The sequence below is a fragment of the Agelaius phoeniceus genome, chromosome 27 (assembly GCF_051311805.1).
Source record: "Agelaius phoeniceus isolate bAgePho1 chromosome 27, bAgePho1.hap1, whole genome shotgun sequence".
Lineage (NCBI taxonomy): Eukaryota > Metazoa > Chordata > Aves > Passeriformes > Icteridae > Agelaius > Agelaius phoeniceus.
Window position 1 is genome coordinate 5,545,575 of NC_135291.1, and position 16,960 is coordinate 5,562,534.

At 53.7% G+C, this 16,960-nt stretch overlaps 2 protein-coding genes across 5 annotated transcripts in view; one reads left to right on the top strand and one right to left on the bottom strand.

Moving 5' to 3' along the window:
- Positions 1 to 16,960, bottom strand: part of LOC143695915 (uncharacterized) — a 243,196-nt gene that overhangs the window by 211,283 nt on the left and 14,953 nt on the right. Inside the window, 2 exon segments of the mRNA XM_077191112.1 lie at positions 1,474 to 1,652; positions 9,029 to 9,739. Coding sequence (XP_077047227.1) covers positions 1,474 to 1,652; positions 9,029 to 9,739 — 890 coding nt within the window.
- LOC129132039 (uncharacterized) overlaps positions 1 to 16,960 on the top strand; it is a 286,230-nt gene that overhangs the window by 47,988 nt on the left and 221,282 nt on the right. The gene's annotated exons all lie outside the window — the stretch shown is intronic.

The following is a 16,960-nucleotide window of genomic DNA, read 5'->3' on the forward strand; positions in this document are numbered from 1 at the left end:
ACGCCAAATAAACCCAAAGAAACCCCAAGTAACCCCAGTTCCTCCCGTCCCCACCCCAAAACAGATTCCGACCAATCAGAAGGTGCGGCACTGATGACAATCCAATTGCTGGGCAGAAACTCAGAGCACTTTCCCCACTCAGCGATTTTCAGCCAATCACCGCCCGGGCCGACTCTGACTCATCAGTTGCCAGGCACAGACCAAGGCCTCGCACTGTGTTAAACACTCAGAGACGGCGCGGGGTAATTTCCAGCCAATCAGAGCGTGCCTCGCTGATGACTCATCAGTTGCGAGGAGCGGAATTTGGGGACGGAGGGAAGGTGACCCTGGGGATGGCCTGGGGACCCCAAATTAATCCAAAACGGGGTCGGAACCCCAAAACGGAGCAGGAGGGGCCTGGAGCCCCCAAAACCAAACACGGGAAAGGGAATTGAGGAAACGATCGGAAAGGGGAGGGAGACTGGGGATAAGAGGGGGCTGGGACCCCAAAATTGAGCTGGGAGGGGGATGGGACCCCCAAATTGAGGTGGGAGGGGAATGGGCCCCCCAGTTGAGCTGGGACGAGTATGGGATCCCAAAATTGAGCTGGGAGGGGGGTGGGACCCCCAAACAGGATGAAGCCAATTTTGTTCCTGGAATATGTAAAGTAGTTTACGGATATGCAAAGAGTCTATGAATATGCAATAGGCTGATGTCATGGGAGACAAGAACCATCGAGCAAAGGTTGTTATGGCAGAATCCTCTGGGAATCCAGTGAAAAAGGTTGATCATCTGGGAATCCAGTGAGAAAGGGCTGATTCTCTGGGAATCCAATGGGAAAAGCTCAGATTTGGAGAATCCAGTGGGAAAGGGCTGACCCTCTAGGAATCCAGTGAAGAATGAGGCTGATCCTTTGGGAATACAGTGAGAAAATGGCTGATCCTCTGGGAATCCATTTCTTACCCCCCAAAGACAGGGCAAAAGCAGGGCTATGGAGTTTTTATAGGGTATCCCAAGGGTGGAGTTGGGGTTTGGATCAGGGGAGGAGTTCTTAGCAACACAAGAAGGGTGAGATCAAATTCCTGCCTCTTAGCAACAGCAGCACTCCACACAGAACATGTCCCCAAATCCTAAATTCCCTCTAAAATAACTGAGAAATAATGGAACTGCAGATATATTTGATCAATTTCCTTCACTTAACCTAGTCTGGGGTGTTTTTAAAGGATGAGGGTAAGCAGAGCAAAATTAAGGCCAAACCAAAAGGAGAAGCAGCCAGGTGTGTTCCCAACATGGATCACAGGGAATGTGAGTGACCAGGGCTGTGCCCAAAGTGCCTCCTCCAGTGGGGGATGGAGCTGGAGCAGCGCACGAAGCTCTGCCCACACTCGGGGCACTCGCAGGGCTTCCCTTACCGGTGCCTCCGTTGGTGTTGGGTCAAGTGAGAGCTCCTGGAGAAGCTCTTCCCCCACTGGGGACACTCGTAGGGCCTCTCCTCAGTGTGGGTCAGCTGTTGTGTGATCAGGTTTAACCTCTGGCTGAAGCACATCCCACACTCGGAACACTTGTATGGCCCTTCTCGAGTGTGGATCCACTGGTGCGTGATCAGGCTGGAGCTCAGGCTGAAGCTCTTCCCACACTCCCCACACTCGTAGGGCCGTTCCCCAGTGTGGATCCTCTGGTGCACAATCAGGTCGCAGTTCCACCTGAAGCTCTTCCAACACTCCCCGCACGTGTGCGGCTTCTCCCCATCATGGAGCTGCTCATGGAGCACCAGCTCCAAGCTCTGGCTCCATCTCCGGCCGTCTTCCCGGCCCAGGCTGGCTCTCTCCCCCTCACATCCCTGCCATCTGCGTTTGCAGCCCCTCCTCGTGCGGCAGCTCCGGGCCTTTTCCTCCCCGTTGGCTTCCTGCGCCGTGGAGCCGCTCAAAACGGCCTCTGCCACCAGGTTCTGCCGCGGAGATTTGTCCTCCCTGCTCTCCATGCTCAGCTCCTGCTCTGGGGGAGGAAGGACAAGGACAGGATGGGATTTGCCTCCGTGCCACAGGCAAGGGCAAGGAGATCCCCCCCAGGGCTGAGATGCAGCCGGGGGCCCTGCTGGGCTGGGAGATGGAGCAGCACAGAGGGGAAAGGGGCACTGACTTCCTCCTCACCTGCCTCAGTGTCCCGGGGCATCTTTCTCTTCCTCCCAGCTTCCCTGGGGTTGGCAGTGGGAAATCCTGGTTTGGGGAAAACAAGGGATGAGCGCGTTTGTAGGAGCATCGAGGGGTAGGACGGTCGGGACGGACGGAGATGAGAGATCTCTGCAGCCAGGCCCTGGAACTTGCGGTTTATTGCAAAGGGCCTGGGTGCAGGGCCCTGCTTGGAGCTGCCAGGCACAGCTCGGAGCAGGCCCGAGAGAAGAGAGGGGTAGAGAGGATGAGAGGGTAAGACAGTAAAAGGCGAAGAGCGTAAGAGAGCGAGGTTCCCGTTACAATACAATAAATCTTCTTCTGTATTGAATATTCTATTTCTCACTAACCAATCTTGTACAATATACAAGTCCTATAGCATTTGCATACAGCCTGTAAGAATCATTACATCACCATACTGTGTTACATTTTAAACCCTAAAAACTCCTCTTTGGACCCCTTCTCCTGAGCTAGTGGGGTCTGCTCTGACCCTTGGATCTGTCTGCAAGCAGAGGGAATTGTTTCATCAAAAGGGGATTACCTTCAGTTGGGCCACATCATTGTTTTCCAGTTGTTCACTAACTGAGGTATCTCAAAATTTGCTTTCATTTCAATCTTCCTTATACTTTCTATATTCTCGAAATCTTTTGCCAGACAATCATATTTATAAGGCTTTCCTGTTTCACCTTCCCCAACACACATTGAGTTTGAAGGTCCCTCTGCCTGAGTCCATCTCTACAAGTCAGCGGCCATCTGGCTCCAGAAAAACCTCCCAAACACCAAGATTCAGCCCTGAAAAAGCGTCCTAGGAGTTCCTTGTCCCTGGTCCCTCCCCTCTGCTCTTTGGGGGTTCCCCCCTGTCCCAGCTGCTGGGGGTCACACTTGGATCGGGGGTCCCCCTTCTCCTCGGTGCCTGCCCTGCCCAGGCTGCGGGCAGTCCCAGCAATCCCAAAAGCTCCCCCCGCTTAGCTCTCCCCATTTTGGGATGCCGGGGCTGTTTGGGCTCCCGGGCTCCCTTCTCCTCTCATTCTCTGCTCTGGGCTGCAGCGGCTCCAAGGAGTCCCCCCTGCCCCTCTCCAGGCTCTTGAGGCTCCCGCCAATGGCGGCGCTCCCCCCTCTCTGGGCTCCCCACTTTGGGCTCCTGGGGCACACAGGGCTCTGCTCCTCCAGGCTGCCTCTGCCGGCAGCCGCCACCGCCACCCCCCGATGTCCCCCCAAGGGGCCTTTTCCGCTCAGCCTTGGACTTCTTCATTCTCCAAACATCGCCCCAAAAACCCAATCCAGGGACCCCCCGAGATATCTGGGCCGAGCTCCCCCTCCCCGCTCACCGGCGCGATGGGGGGGGCGATGATCCCACAGGTGGGGGCTGCGAATTCAGGCAGGGATCGACGGCCTGGCTCCCTCAGCTCAGCCTCGATCTGCCTTTGTCCCTCCTCTTCCTCTTCCTCCTGCTCCTCCTCTTCCATCCTCCCTCCTCCTGCTCTGTCTTATCTCCACCTCCTTCTCCTCTTCCATCCCTCCCCTTCCATCCCTTCTCGTCCTCCTTGCCAACCCCACTTCCTTCTACTCCTTCCATCACTGCTCTCTCTCTGCCTTCATCCCTCCTCTTCCATCCCTCCTCCCCCTGCTCCTCCTCCCTAACCCCATCTCCTCCTCCCCCTTCATCCCTGCCCTTCCCTCCCTCCTCCTCCTCCCCCAGCAGCAGCCACACCCTCGGTGCCCCGTTCCTGCAGCCCTCGCAGCCCACGGCAGGAGCAGGGATGGGCAGCCAGGACAGGTCAGGATGGGCAGCGCGGGGCTCTCAGCTGCTCCCAGCCGCTGCGGGCGGGGGGAACCCGGCCCGGGCCAAAGGAGAGGCAAACTGGGCAAACTGGGGGCTGCACATCCAAACTGGGACTTGCTGGGGACCCTGCCTGGCCACTGCCAGCCCTTGGGGCTCCTCTCAGCACATCCGCCAGGGGGGAACGCACACAGGGCTGGGGGATCCCAGCAGTGGCAGCACTGCCAGGGACTGGGCTGCACTGGGATTGTACTGGGAGTGACTGGGACTGTAGTGGCAGTGAGTGCCACTACACTGAGGCTGACTGGGAGTGCTTGTGAGCAAATGGGATCATACCAGAAGGAACTGGAAAGATGGTAGAGGGAACTGGGATACCCTGGGCGATACTGGGAGTGAGTGGGATTGAGGGTGAAAGAGAGCAACTGAAACCATGTAGAGCAAAACTGGTTTGTTCTGGCAGTGACTGGGAGCACACTGGGGCCGTATTTGGATCATACTGGGAGTGACTGGACTAATACTGGGACTAACTGAGAGTGACTGGGAACATACCATGCACATCATCCTCCATACTGGGCAAGACTGGGAGCAACTGGGAGCCTGCTGCGAGCAAATGGGCTCATACTGGGACTGACTGGGCTGATCTAGGAAGCAACTGGGGCCATGCTGGAGGCAGCTGGGACCATACTGGGAGAGATTGGAAGCAACTGGGATTATACTGGGACCACGCTGGGCAGGCTGGCATGTGACTAGGATCACAGTGTAGCTTACTGGGATCATATTTGGGGTTGAAAAGAAGTGACTGGGATCACACTTTGGGCTACTGGGAGCAACTGAGGTGTTGCAGTGTGATGCCATTTCCTGTTTCACTTATCCCAACCCCTCAGATGTGCCAACCTTTCCTTTCCCCTTTTCCCTCTTGCTAAGAGCTGCCCATCAATCTTAACATTCCAGCAAGGGCGTCACATGGTTGGCAGAAGTTCAAAAGATGCCCCTCATGTCCGGGCTCATTGGCCTGTCCAAGCGCCTTTATCCCTTGAGCCTTCCCCTTCTCCCACCTGGTTGGCTCTTACCTGTCCCTTCCCCTCCTCCTGTCCCCGGGCTTAAAAGGAGACGAGACCATGCGGTCTGGATTCTATTGGGAGCTGTTACAAGATTCAGAGGTCTACCATCCTGGAATAAAACTCTGGATTAAAACTCTACGATAGAATCCTCTCCTTTCTCTTCACCGTCGCCTGAACCTTTTCTACCAGAGGTAAACTGAGCTCCTACTATGCCTGGATTTGTTCCGAGTGCCCAGCTGCAGCACCCAGCCGGCCAAAGGTATCTCTGAGGTGAAACACCACAGCTGCCGCCTTTGGCCCAGCAGCAAGGGTCAGACAGGACCGGGCACGTCCCACCTGAAAATACTGGAATTAATATTCCATACTGAGGGAAACTGGGATCATGCTGCAAGCAAATTGGAGCAGCTTGGAAGGACTGGATGCCTGCTGAAGGCAACTGGGATATACTGGGCATGACTGGGGGATCATACTGGGAGAACTAACACCTTACTGGGGCCACTGGCAGTGTCTGGAAATGACTACAGACATTCTGGGGGCAACTGGGAGTGTCTGGAAACACACTGGGGGGACTGGAATCACACTGGGAACAACCGGGACCATGCTGGGGGCAACTGGGAGCAAGCGGCATCATACTGAGAGGGACTGGGACCATATGGGGAGTGATTGAGACTATAGCAGGGGCAACTGGGTTCAACTGGGACCATACTGGGAGTGTCTGTAACCACAGTGGAGTGATGGAAGCACACTGGGAACAGCTGGGCCCATGCTGGGAGCAACTGGGATCACTCTGAGGGCGACTGGAATCATGCTGGGATTGACTGGGAGTAACTGGGATTGTGCTGAAATAAACTGAGAAGAGGTGGGAGTGACTGGGAACAAACTGGAAGCAACTGGGATAAACTGGGAGAGACAGGGAATCACTGGGATTATACTGGAGGGTACTGGGGTCATGCTGGCATTGACAGGGAGCAACTGGGATCACACTGGAGGCACTGGAGTTGTACTGGGAGTGTCTGGGAGCAACTGGGATTAGACTGCAAGTGACTGGGATCATACTGGGAGTGGCTACAATCATACTGGGATTAGAGTGGGTGTGATTGAACACTGACTGGGGGTTACTGAGAGCTACCAGGCCCATGCTGGGAGCCAACTGGGGACTTAATTAGAGGAACTGGGAACAACTGAGAGACAACTGGCGGCACATGAACAACACTGAGGTGACTGGGAGTGCCTGGCAACAACTGCCAGAATGTTCAGCGCAACTGGGATATACTGGAAGTGTCTGAGACCACAAGGCTGTGGGACTGGGACTAGACTGGGAGCGACTGGAAATGTGCTGGGGGAGCTGGGAACACGCTGGGGGCAAGTGGGAGTGACTGGGGCCCTGCTGGGAGAGACTGGGATCATACTGGGAGTGCCTAGGTCTATGCTAGGGACAACTGGGAGAACTGGTTCAGCCGTCCTGGTCTGGATGGTCCCAGTCCATATTTGATCCCACTCCCTATTTGATCCCAGTCCATATTTAATCCAAGTCCATATTTGATCCTAGTCTATATAATCTCTGTCCCCTTTATCCTAGTCAGGATTATCCCAGTCCACATTTGATCCCAGTCCATATTTGATCCCAGTCCATATTTAATCCCAATCCATATTTAATCCCATTCCATATTTGATCCCAATCCATATTTGATCCTAGTTCCATATTTGATCCCAATCCAAATGATACCAGTCCATATTTTATCCCAGTCCATATCTGATCCCAGTCCCTATTTGATCCCAGTTCATAGTTGATTCCAGTCTAGTTTATCCCAGTCTGTATGGTCCCAGTTCATAGGATCCCAGTCCATATTTGATCCCAGTCCAGTTTATCCCAGTCTGTACAATCCCAGTCAATATTTGATCCCAGTCCATGTTTGATCTGAGTTCCTATCTGATCCCAGTGCATATTTGATCAAGTCCCTATTTGATCCCAGTTCCTATTTGATCCCAGTCAATAGTTGATCCTGGTTTGTATTTGATCCCAGTCAGTATGATCCCAGTCCATATTTAATCCCAGTCCCTATTTGATCCCAATCCATATTTGATCCCAGTCCCTATTTGACCCCAGTCCATATTTAATCCCAGTCCATAGTTGATCTTAGTCCATATTTGATCCTAGTCTAAATAATCTCAGTCCAGTTTATCCCAGTATGTAGGAACCCAGTCCATTTGATCCCAATCCATATTTGATCCCAGTCCATATTTAATCCCAGGCCATATTTGATCCCAGGCCAAAGTTTATCCCAGTCCTGATTTGATCCCAGTCCAGTTTATCCCAGTCCATAGTTGATTTTAGTCCATATTTGATCCCAGTCCATTTTTTATCCTAATTCATATTTGATCTCAGCCCATATTTGATCCCAGTCTATATAAACTCAGTCCAGTTTATCCCACTCTGTAGGATCTCAGTCAATAGTTGATCCCAGTCTATATTTGATCCTAGTCTAAATAATCTCAGTCCAGTTTATCCCAGTCTGTACAATCCCAGTCCATATTTGATCCTAATCCATATTTAATCCCAGTCCACATTTGATCCCAGTCCATATTTGATCCCAGTCCATATTTGATCCAAGTCCATATTTGATCCTAGTCCCTATTTGATCTCAGTCCATATTTGATCCCAGTCCAGTTTATCCCAGTCTGTATGGTCCCAATCCATTTGACCCAACCCATAGCATCTCAGTCCCTATTTGATCCCAGTCCATATTTGATCCTAGTCTAAATAATCTCAGTCTACTTTATCCCAATCTGTACAATCCCAGTCAATATTTGATCCAGTCCATGTTTGATCTGAGTTCCTATCTGATCCCAGTTCATATTTGATCCCAGTGAATAATTGATCCCAGTCCCTATTTGATCCCAGTCCATACTTGATCGCAGTCCATATTTGATCCCAGTCCATATTTGATCCCAACCCCTATTTGATCCCAGTCCATATTTGATCCCAGTCCATATTGCCCTGCACACATTCCAAAAGTCTGGAATTCCAGCTCCCAGCCAGGAAAAGATGTTCCCGCCCGTGAAGGCAAATGGAGCAAAATCCTACAGAGACATTTCCCTGCCAGCCTTCAGGACTTCAGTTCCTGGGACTGGGAATTAAAATAAAAATTGGGAAATAAAATAATAAATAATCAGGGGAGGGTCTGTGGGGACAGAGGGGTCAATTAAATCAATGCAGGGTCAATTAAATCAGGGAAGGGGGCAGTTAAATCAGGGCAGGGGTCAATTAAGTCAGGGGAAGATCTTTGGTAGCAGAGGGATCAATTAAAACAGGGTAGAGGTCAATTAAATCAGGGATGGGGTCAATTAAATCAGGGGAGGGTATTTGGTGGTCCCTGAGGCAATTAAATATAGGGAGGGTCTCTAGTGGTGCCTGGGTCAATTCAATCAGGGGAGGGTCTCTGGTGGTCCATGGGTCAAGGGAGACACTGAGAGAGAAACAGAGCAGGCAAAGAGGCAGGAGAGAAAAGGGGACACAAAGACAATGAGTTGAGAAGGTGGCACTCTGCAAACAGAATTGCAATGGACTGAACATGAATGGGAAAGAAATCAGTAAGTCTGAGAGTTTTATTTGCTATCAAATACATCCCACACACCCAGCCCCACACGATCCCCATCCCACCACTCTAATTGAGATCCCACAACTCTAAATCAACTCCCAGCCCCATTTCAGCCTGGGGCAGTGGAATCGAGTGAGTTTGGTGTGGGATTGAGTTTTTTGAGGTGGGTTTGAGCACTTTTGGGGTAAGATTGAGCTGTTTTCACTGGGATTTGAGGTGACAGATCCATCCCCCTTGGCTTTTGGACTGCAGAGAGAGGGAGAGGATAAAAAAATTAATGCGAAACGAAAAGTAGAAGCAGCCAGGTGTGTTCCTAACATGGATCACAGGGAATGTGCGTGACCAGGGCTGTGCCAAAAGTGCCTCCTCCAGTGGGGGATGGAGCTGGAGCAGCACACGAAGCTCTCTCCGCACTCGGGGCACTCGCAGGGCTTCCCTTACCGGTGCCTCCGTTGGTGTCTGGTCAAGTTAGAGCTCTGTGAGAAGCTCTTCCCACACTGGGGACACTCGTAGGGCCTCTCCCCAGTGTGGATGCGCCGGTGCTTGACAAGAGTGGAGTTGTGCTTGAATCCCTTCCCACACTCGGGGCAGCAGAAGGGCCTCTCCTCTGTGTGACTCTGAAAGTGCCGGAGGAGACGGAAGCTGGTCTGAAATCTCTTCCCACACACGGAACACTCGAAGGGCCTCTCCCCAGTGTGGATCACCTGATGCTGGATTAGGTGGCAGCTCCGGCTGAAGTTCTGCCCACACTCCCCACACACATAGGGCCGTTCCCCAGTGTGGCTCCTCTGGTGGTTGATCAGGTCGCAACTCCACTTGAAGCTCTTCCCACACTCCCCACACTCGTAGGGCCGTTCCCCAGTGTGGCTCCTCTTGTGCACAATCAGGTCGCAGTTCCACCTGAAGCTCTTCCCACACTCCCCACACTCATAGGGCTTCTCTCCAGTGTGGGTCCTTTGGTGCCTGATTAGGCTGGAGCTCCGGCTAAAGCTCTTCCCACACTCCCCACACTCGTAGGGCCGTTCCCCAGTGTGGATCCTCTGGTGCACAATCAGGTCGCAGTTCCACCTGAAGCTCTTCCCACAATCCACGCACGTGTGGGGCTTCTCCCCATCATGGAGCTGCTCATGGAGCACCAGCTCCGAGCTCTGGCTCCATCTCTGGCCGCCTTCCCGGCCCAGGCTGGCTCTTTCCCCCTCACATCCCCGCCATCTGCGTTTGCAGCCCCTCCTCGTGCAGCATCTCTGGGGCTTTTCCTCCCCATTGGCTTCCTGCGCCGTGGAGTCGCTCAAAACGGTCTCTGCCACCAGGTTCTGCTGCGGGGATTTGTCCTCCCTGCTCTCCATGCTCAGCTCCTGCTCTGGGGGAGGAAGGACAAGGACAGGATGGGATTTGCCTCCATGCTACAGACAAGGGCAAGGAGATCCCCCCAGGGCATCACCGGCAGGATGGCACCGGCACCCCCCAATGTCCCCCCAAGGGGCCTTTTCCGCTCAGCCTTGGACTTCTTCATTCTCCAAACATTCCCCAAAAACCCCAAGCCAGGGACCCCCAGGGATATCTGGGCCCAGCTCCCACTCCCCGCTCACCGGTGCGATGGGGGGGCGATGATCCCACAGGTGGGGGCTGCGAATTCAGGCAGGGATCGAGCGCGGCTCCTTCAGCTAATCCTTGATCCGCCTTTGTCCCTCCTCTTCCTCTTCCTCCTGCTCCTCCTCTTCCATCCCCCCTCCTCCTGCTCTGTCTTATCTCCACCTCCTTCTCCTCTTCCATCCCTCCCCTTCCATCCCTTCTCATCCTCCTCCTCCTCGCCAACCCCACCTCCTTCTCCTCTTTCCATCACTGCTCTCTCTCCGCCTTCATCCCTCCTCTTCCATCCCTCCTCCCCCTGCTCCTCCTCCCTAACCCCACCTCCTCCTCCCCCTTCATCCCTGCCCTTCCCTGCCTCCTCCTCCTCCCCCAGCAGCAGCCACACCCTCGGTGCCCCGTTCCCGCAGCCCGCGCAGCCCGCGGCAGGAGCGGGGATGGAGCCGGGACAGGTCGGGATGGGCAGCGCGGGGCTCTTGGCTGCTCCCAGCCGCTGCGGGCAGGGGGAACCCGGCCCGGGCCAAAGGAGAGGCAAACTGGGCAAACTGGGGGCAGATCACAAAGCTAAGGATGCAGCAGAAAATGGAGCTGAGTGAGTTATGTTAATATTAACTCCAAACGAGGAAAAACTGGAAATTCCAATGTTTAGGGAAGCCAAGAAAAAAGAATGAAACAAGACAGGAAGTGAAAAAGATAAATCAGGGAAATGGAAACTTCTTGATGGAAGACAATTACTTAGTAAAATGTGCTTCTAGGAAAATATTAGAAGACATGCATCAGAAAACCCACTGGGGTAATCAAGCTTTGTGTGATCATTTTCTAAGGAACTATGGGTTCACTGGGATTTTTGGAGTAGCAAAACAAGTAACTGAAAGATGCTTAATTTGCCAAAGTATAATAAAAAGGTAATGAGAAAAACAACATTAGGAGGTCGTGAGTTACCTCATCCACCCTATCAAAGTATCCAAGCACAAGTTTAGATTTGTTAGGTTCTGAATTTATTTGCAAAAAAACCCCGTTTAATCTAGAAGAAAGAGAATATGCCATAGGTTAGACAGGAGATTTTAGGAGAATAAAAATCCTTAAAGTATGAGAAACCCCCGAGACAAAACAGGAAAAGAAAAAGGGGAAATGAAAGGGAGGGGAACAAGAGGAAAAGTCAGAAAGAGAGTGGGATCCTCTGCAGCTCTTGCCCCCTGCGTTCGCGGCCGGGGCGCCTGTCCCGGGTCCCGGCTCGCTGCCCGCCTCAGCTCCGCCTGCCCCGGTTTCCATCCCAGGTGCGGGCTCACTGCCCAGGGCAGCTCCACCTGCCCCGGCGCTGGCGGTGAATTTGTGTGCCCTGCTCCCACTGCCCGGCCCGCGGCCGCTCTGCCGGCCATGCTGGGGAAGATGGGGGTTGCTCTGTCCTGCCGCGTGGGCCGAGGTCACCGCGCCGACCGCACCGAGGGCGGGTCCCAGCCATCCCATCCCCGGCTGCCCTGCCCGTGCCAGCTGCGCTGGGCACCGCCGCTGCTGCTGCCGGGGTCTCCCACCTGCCTTTTCTCTGCCGGGAGCTGCCGGATCAGCTGCCATAAGCCATGTGGGGGCTGCCACGCTCTGGTTTAGTCTCCACGGGAAGATCCCCCTCTGCCGATTCTGGCAGCAGACCCTGCCCACACTCCCACCAAGCCTCGGCGAGATATCCTCCCCTGACCCCAGCCTGCTCTGAGTTACATCCCCTTGGTAATCACAGCTCCACCTGTTCAGGGAAACTCTCTCTCTACGGGAAGCACCTTATCTAAACACTAGGAGCTCAGTTAAAAGGCAGCCTTCTCCAAATTCTTCCTCAAAACACAGGAGAAAGGCTATAGAAGGGAAAAAAGTGAAAGAGTTAGATGAAAGGATTGCTCTATTTCCGTTAAGAGAGGTTCCCATGGCAGGGATGCGCTGCCCTGCCCCGCGGGAGCCACCAGCGCCCCCTCCCGGCCGTGCCCGGAACTGCACCCAAGGGGAAAGCGCCGCAGCCGAAAGGCCGGGACTGGGTCCGGGCTCTGTTTGTTGTCACTGCCGGAGCTGTGGTTGTTTGTTTGCTTTATTTACACACTAGTAAAGAACTGGTATTCCTATTCCCATAGCTTTGCCTGAGAGACCCTTGATTTCACTATCCTAAAAATTAAGAGGGAAGGGGTTTGCGTTCTCCATTCCAAGAGAGGCTTTTTCTGCCTTCCCAAGTAGACGCCTGTCTTGTAAAGCAAGACAAACACCCACAGGCACCGAGGGGGGCTGCAGGAGGGGCAGAAGAAGGCCCTGCAGCACTTGGGCACAAAGGCCCAGCAGGTGAATGCAAGAAGGGAGCAGCAAAAGGCCAAGCTGAAGGCAAAGGCCAGGGCAGAGTTCCTACAGCCCCTGAGGGATCAACCCCAGGGCCCAAGGGGGCCCCAGCACCCAGGGCACGGGCTCGGCCACAAGCACCCGGCAGAGGCATTGCCCTCCTCACCAGGGGACAGCCCACCCAAACAGCCCCTGGCAAGGAATCAGGGCTCCAGCTGCAGGGCACAAGGACACTGCAACCACAGACAGCAGCAACCTCAGGACGAGCAAGTCCACCCCGTGATGGACATGGATTGGCAGGGCTGTCACAGCTCCCATCACACCAGGGACCCTCCACACTGGAGCCCTTGAGAACATTCAGGTGGGTCTGCATTGAGAGGAGGCATTTTCAGATGGACACAGGGGCCTCTCAATCCACTCTGAATCTTAAACCTAAGGGAGGGAAAAAAGGCCAAAAATGTCTTTGATTATTCATGGCATAAGTGGGAAAGATGTATGGTTTTATTCAACCACTATTAGTAGATCTGGGAGATGGATTTGAAATGCATGAAGTTTTATTTGCTCCTAATTGCTATCATGATTTACTGGGAAGGGATTTGATCGCTAAATTTGGAACACAAATTAATATTATAAAAGGTGATACAGAGGCCAGTTCTGTTGTACCACTGAGTCAGACGTCTGGCCAGGCCTATGCTGAAGTGAACCCTGAAGTGTGGGCAGCCCCAGGGAAATAGGGAAAATTAGATAGGGAGCCTCTCCAAAGTACTCTGAAGCAACCAGGACAAGTGGTGTCTAAAAGCAACAGCCTGTTCCAGGGGAGGGAAGGAAGGGGAATCAGACAAAGCGCAGGTCACCGCCCCATGCTCAGCTCAACCCAAGGAGCTGTGGGTGCTTGTAAGAGCCTGGCACTGAAATGCCCTGAGCAGGAAGGCTTCAATATCTTCTGCTGACACCATGGCACCTAACAGGGGGGCAAAAGTAATTCTGACTGCTTCAGCATTCTGCATCACTTATTACGAAATTTCTAAAAGAACAATTCTTAGAGAAGGGATTGTGGAAGCAATAGACTCAGAAAGAAGAACTAATTTTACTCGAAAGATCATTCAGGGGGTTATGGCAACTTTAGGAATACAATGGGACCTCCATAACCCCTGGCACCCCCTGAGCTCAGGTCAGGAGAAATAAAGAAACACTTTTGGAAGCTGGTGATAAAAACCAAGATGCCGTGGGTACAGCTTTTGCCATTGGCTATGGCAAGAAGAAGAACCAAACCCAGGGCAGATATTCAATTACCTCCCCTGGAATTGATGTCTGGAATTCCTTACCCTGGTAACTCTCCACCTTGTGCAGGGTGGAGATAAGGGATGTACATTTAAGGCAGTCCGTGGCCAGAATCCTGTCTCTTGTGAAATCTCTCCCACAGGAAGCTGGGCTGGCACAGAGCCTGCCCTGGGACTTTGCTGTTGCCAACACCCAGCCAGGACATCGGCTCCTGCCTAAGGAGTGCAAAGCAGCACCACTGGTGGCCAAGGGGCCCATGCCAAGTGTCCCTGAGGCCAGAAACAGCTGCCAGCACAGCTGAACACGGGGGGGGGGGGGGACCCCTCAGCCTGGCCTCAGGGGCTCTGAAGCCCCGGAGATTTGCACTTCCCGCCTGCAGCAGGACCATGGGAGCCCCCACTGAGCCTGCCCTGAAGGCAACGCAGCAGCAGCCAGGGCTCCACAGCGGGCCAAGCCCCTGGGCCTGCCCACAGATCCTCTGCTCAAACCCTCGGAAATCCTGGCCACCCTCCTCTGGCACCTCCAGCCACTGCGGCCAAGCCTTGCTGCCACTGCTGCAGCTTCAGCGCTGGCTGGGCCTGCACTGCCACAGCTGCTGGGGAGCACCACGGCACAATTCCACTCTGGGGCTCACTCACACCCACACACTGGGCTGACTGGGATTGCATGGCTGCAAAATGTACCGATTTCGTTTCTTTTAAATCTTCTTTCTCAACTCAGGCTTGGTTTGTCTTTGCCTTGGGGAAAGGAATTTTAAAGGGATTTAAGGGATGTTACAGCACTCAATGGAGATGAGTTCAACATCTCCACAGACTGGGAATAACCCAAAAGACACCCACAGAGATAACGACCAGCAACAAAACATCAACGCCCAGCAGCAAACAGCAACCAACAGCTACCCCAGACACTGCCCCCGGCACAGCTGGAGACACCTGGTCTGGAAAAGGCTGAGAAGGAAATCCAGGAGTGTGGAGCTAATTAACTCCAGAGGGGAAGAAATCCGGGTCTAATAGGAAACCAAATACTAAAAATTACACAACTTGGAAGCAATGAACATTAAACCAATGGATTTCTATGGGTTTTGGATGGTATAAAATTTAGGAAAAATCTAATAAAACTCACGTGTCATTGAACAATTTTCTCTGTACAACCAGGCTATGTGTGTGTGAAATGATTTCTGTTGCACATCCTGGCCAGAATCAAGTAATGCCTTGACTCTCTGATACTGGGAACGTTGGAGAGTTTTGGCTCTTCCCACCGTTTTGGTGAGAAGATTACAACATTAGAATGTTTTTTTCTTAATAATCCTTCTTTTGGTCAGTAAGACTTGGGTCAGGGTTGTCAGAATCAATTTTTATTCTTAGGAGAAGTAGAGGCTTTTTGGGTATGTGTGTGTGCGTCTCTTAGTGATGGCACAATTTTGGTCTGGGTTTCTCCACGCTCACCTTTAGGATGCATTTTGAAAAACTAGAAGAGGCTTAAATGAGACGCGGTAACTGATAAACAGTTAACAGAATATTGTTTAAAAAACAGAAAAATAAAAAGCAAGGGAAGGTGGGTGGGAAAGGAACAAGGGAGTCACCAGATTTCTGCCCTGGAAGAGAAGCTTTGGTTCTAGTCAGCCTGGAGAGGAGCTTTAGAAATGCAAATGAACACTGCTGGGCAAAGCCTGGACAATGTACCTGGGTCTCTTGCCTGGGGCAGGAATTGGGCTGATTCCCTCTGCCCCTCACCCCAAGCTCTGCCTGCTTGCACTGATGGAATTTGCACAGCTCAAGGCAGAGCCCAGGGTGAGGATATCTGACCCTGCAACAGAAACGGGCGAAGCTGCAAAGGAAAACAGCAAACGGAGAATGTTGTGAAAACTTCACTTTAAAAAGTGGGGGGGAATCATCCCTCTGCCCACTCCAACATGTGCTGCCACTGTCTAAGTTATATAGGGTGCATTACAGCACGGCGGCTGTTGCTACCACAAGTTCAGGAAAGCAGCTGGGAATCCAAGTATTTGATGTTTAAATGACAAAAAATCGGCCAATTGATGCAGCCCTGGCTCCTGAGGGAGTGCAAACAATGGGAAAAACATCAACGCCCACCAGAACAAATCCTACAACACCATGGACCAGCCTCCGGGAAGTTTCAAAAAATGTTACTAATTGACATGGACGGCTGCTCAGACAAAGACCGAACTTCAGCTGTACTCCTGAACTTCCAGAAGAGTAAAGACTTAACAGAGCCGTGAATATCGGCTGTTCTACAAAAGTGGGGTGCATGTTAACGAGGACATGCAGTTGGCGGATCGGGAGGTCTGAACCTTCCAAGTACCTCAGCCAGTGGGCAAAGGGAGAGGAGACACAGCCGGGAAAATGAAGATAAAAAGGAGGCTGCGAACTACAACAATGGCAGAGAGCGCACGGCAAACGCCCCACCACGGCCTCTCTCTCTGCTCAGCAATAAAGTCACTTGTACAGGACTCCTCTGTCTCCTCGGGGCACAGAAACCTCCGGCCATGTGAATTTCCCCGCACAGCCCCGGGCACGGGGCAGCCGCCTCTGTCCCAGCCACAGGAACCGGGCCGAGCCAGCGCTGCTCCGGCAACGGCTCCTGCCGAGGCAGCGGCCGCAAGGAGACCGCGGGCAGCCGCTCCCGCAGCGCCCTCACGCCAGCGGCAACACGCGCCGGACACGGCACAACGAACCCGCCTGAGCCCCCTGCCGCCCCCGAGGCCCGCAGCGAGCCCCGAGCCCCCGCACAACCCAGCGCGCCTCCCACCTGCGTTGCGGCCGCCTCCCAGCTCCGCCGCCGCCTCAGCGCGCTCCGGCCGCTGCCGCCGCTCCCCGGCCCGCACAGACGCTCCGCCAATGGCGCCACCGCCGAGCTACGGCCGCCCTCAGGCCGCCACCGGGACCCTGCCCCGCCCCGATCCCACCAATCAGCGCGCCAGACCCACGACTGACGGCACCGTCGCCCAATCGCAGCCAGGGGCGGGCTCTGCACACGGCACAGCCTCGCCCCGCGCTCTCAGGGCCCCCCGGGCTGCGTGAGGGCAGAGCCGGAGATGAGGAACAGCCCTGGAACGGGCCCGGGCCCGAGCGGGATTGAGCTGAAAACACAAACAAACTTCTCCGCACCTCCCGCCACGGCTTTCCCGGCACTGCGGCTTCGGTGGCTCCGGCTGAGCGGGAAGCCCTGAAGCTT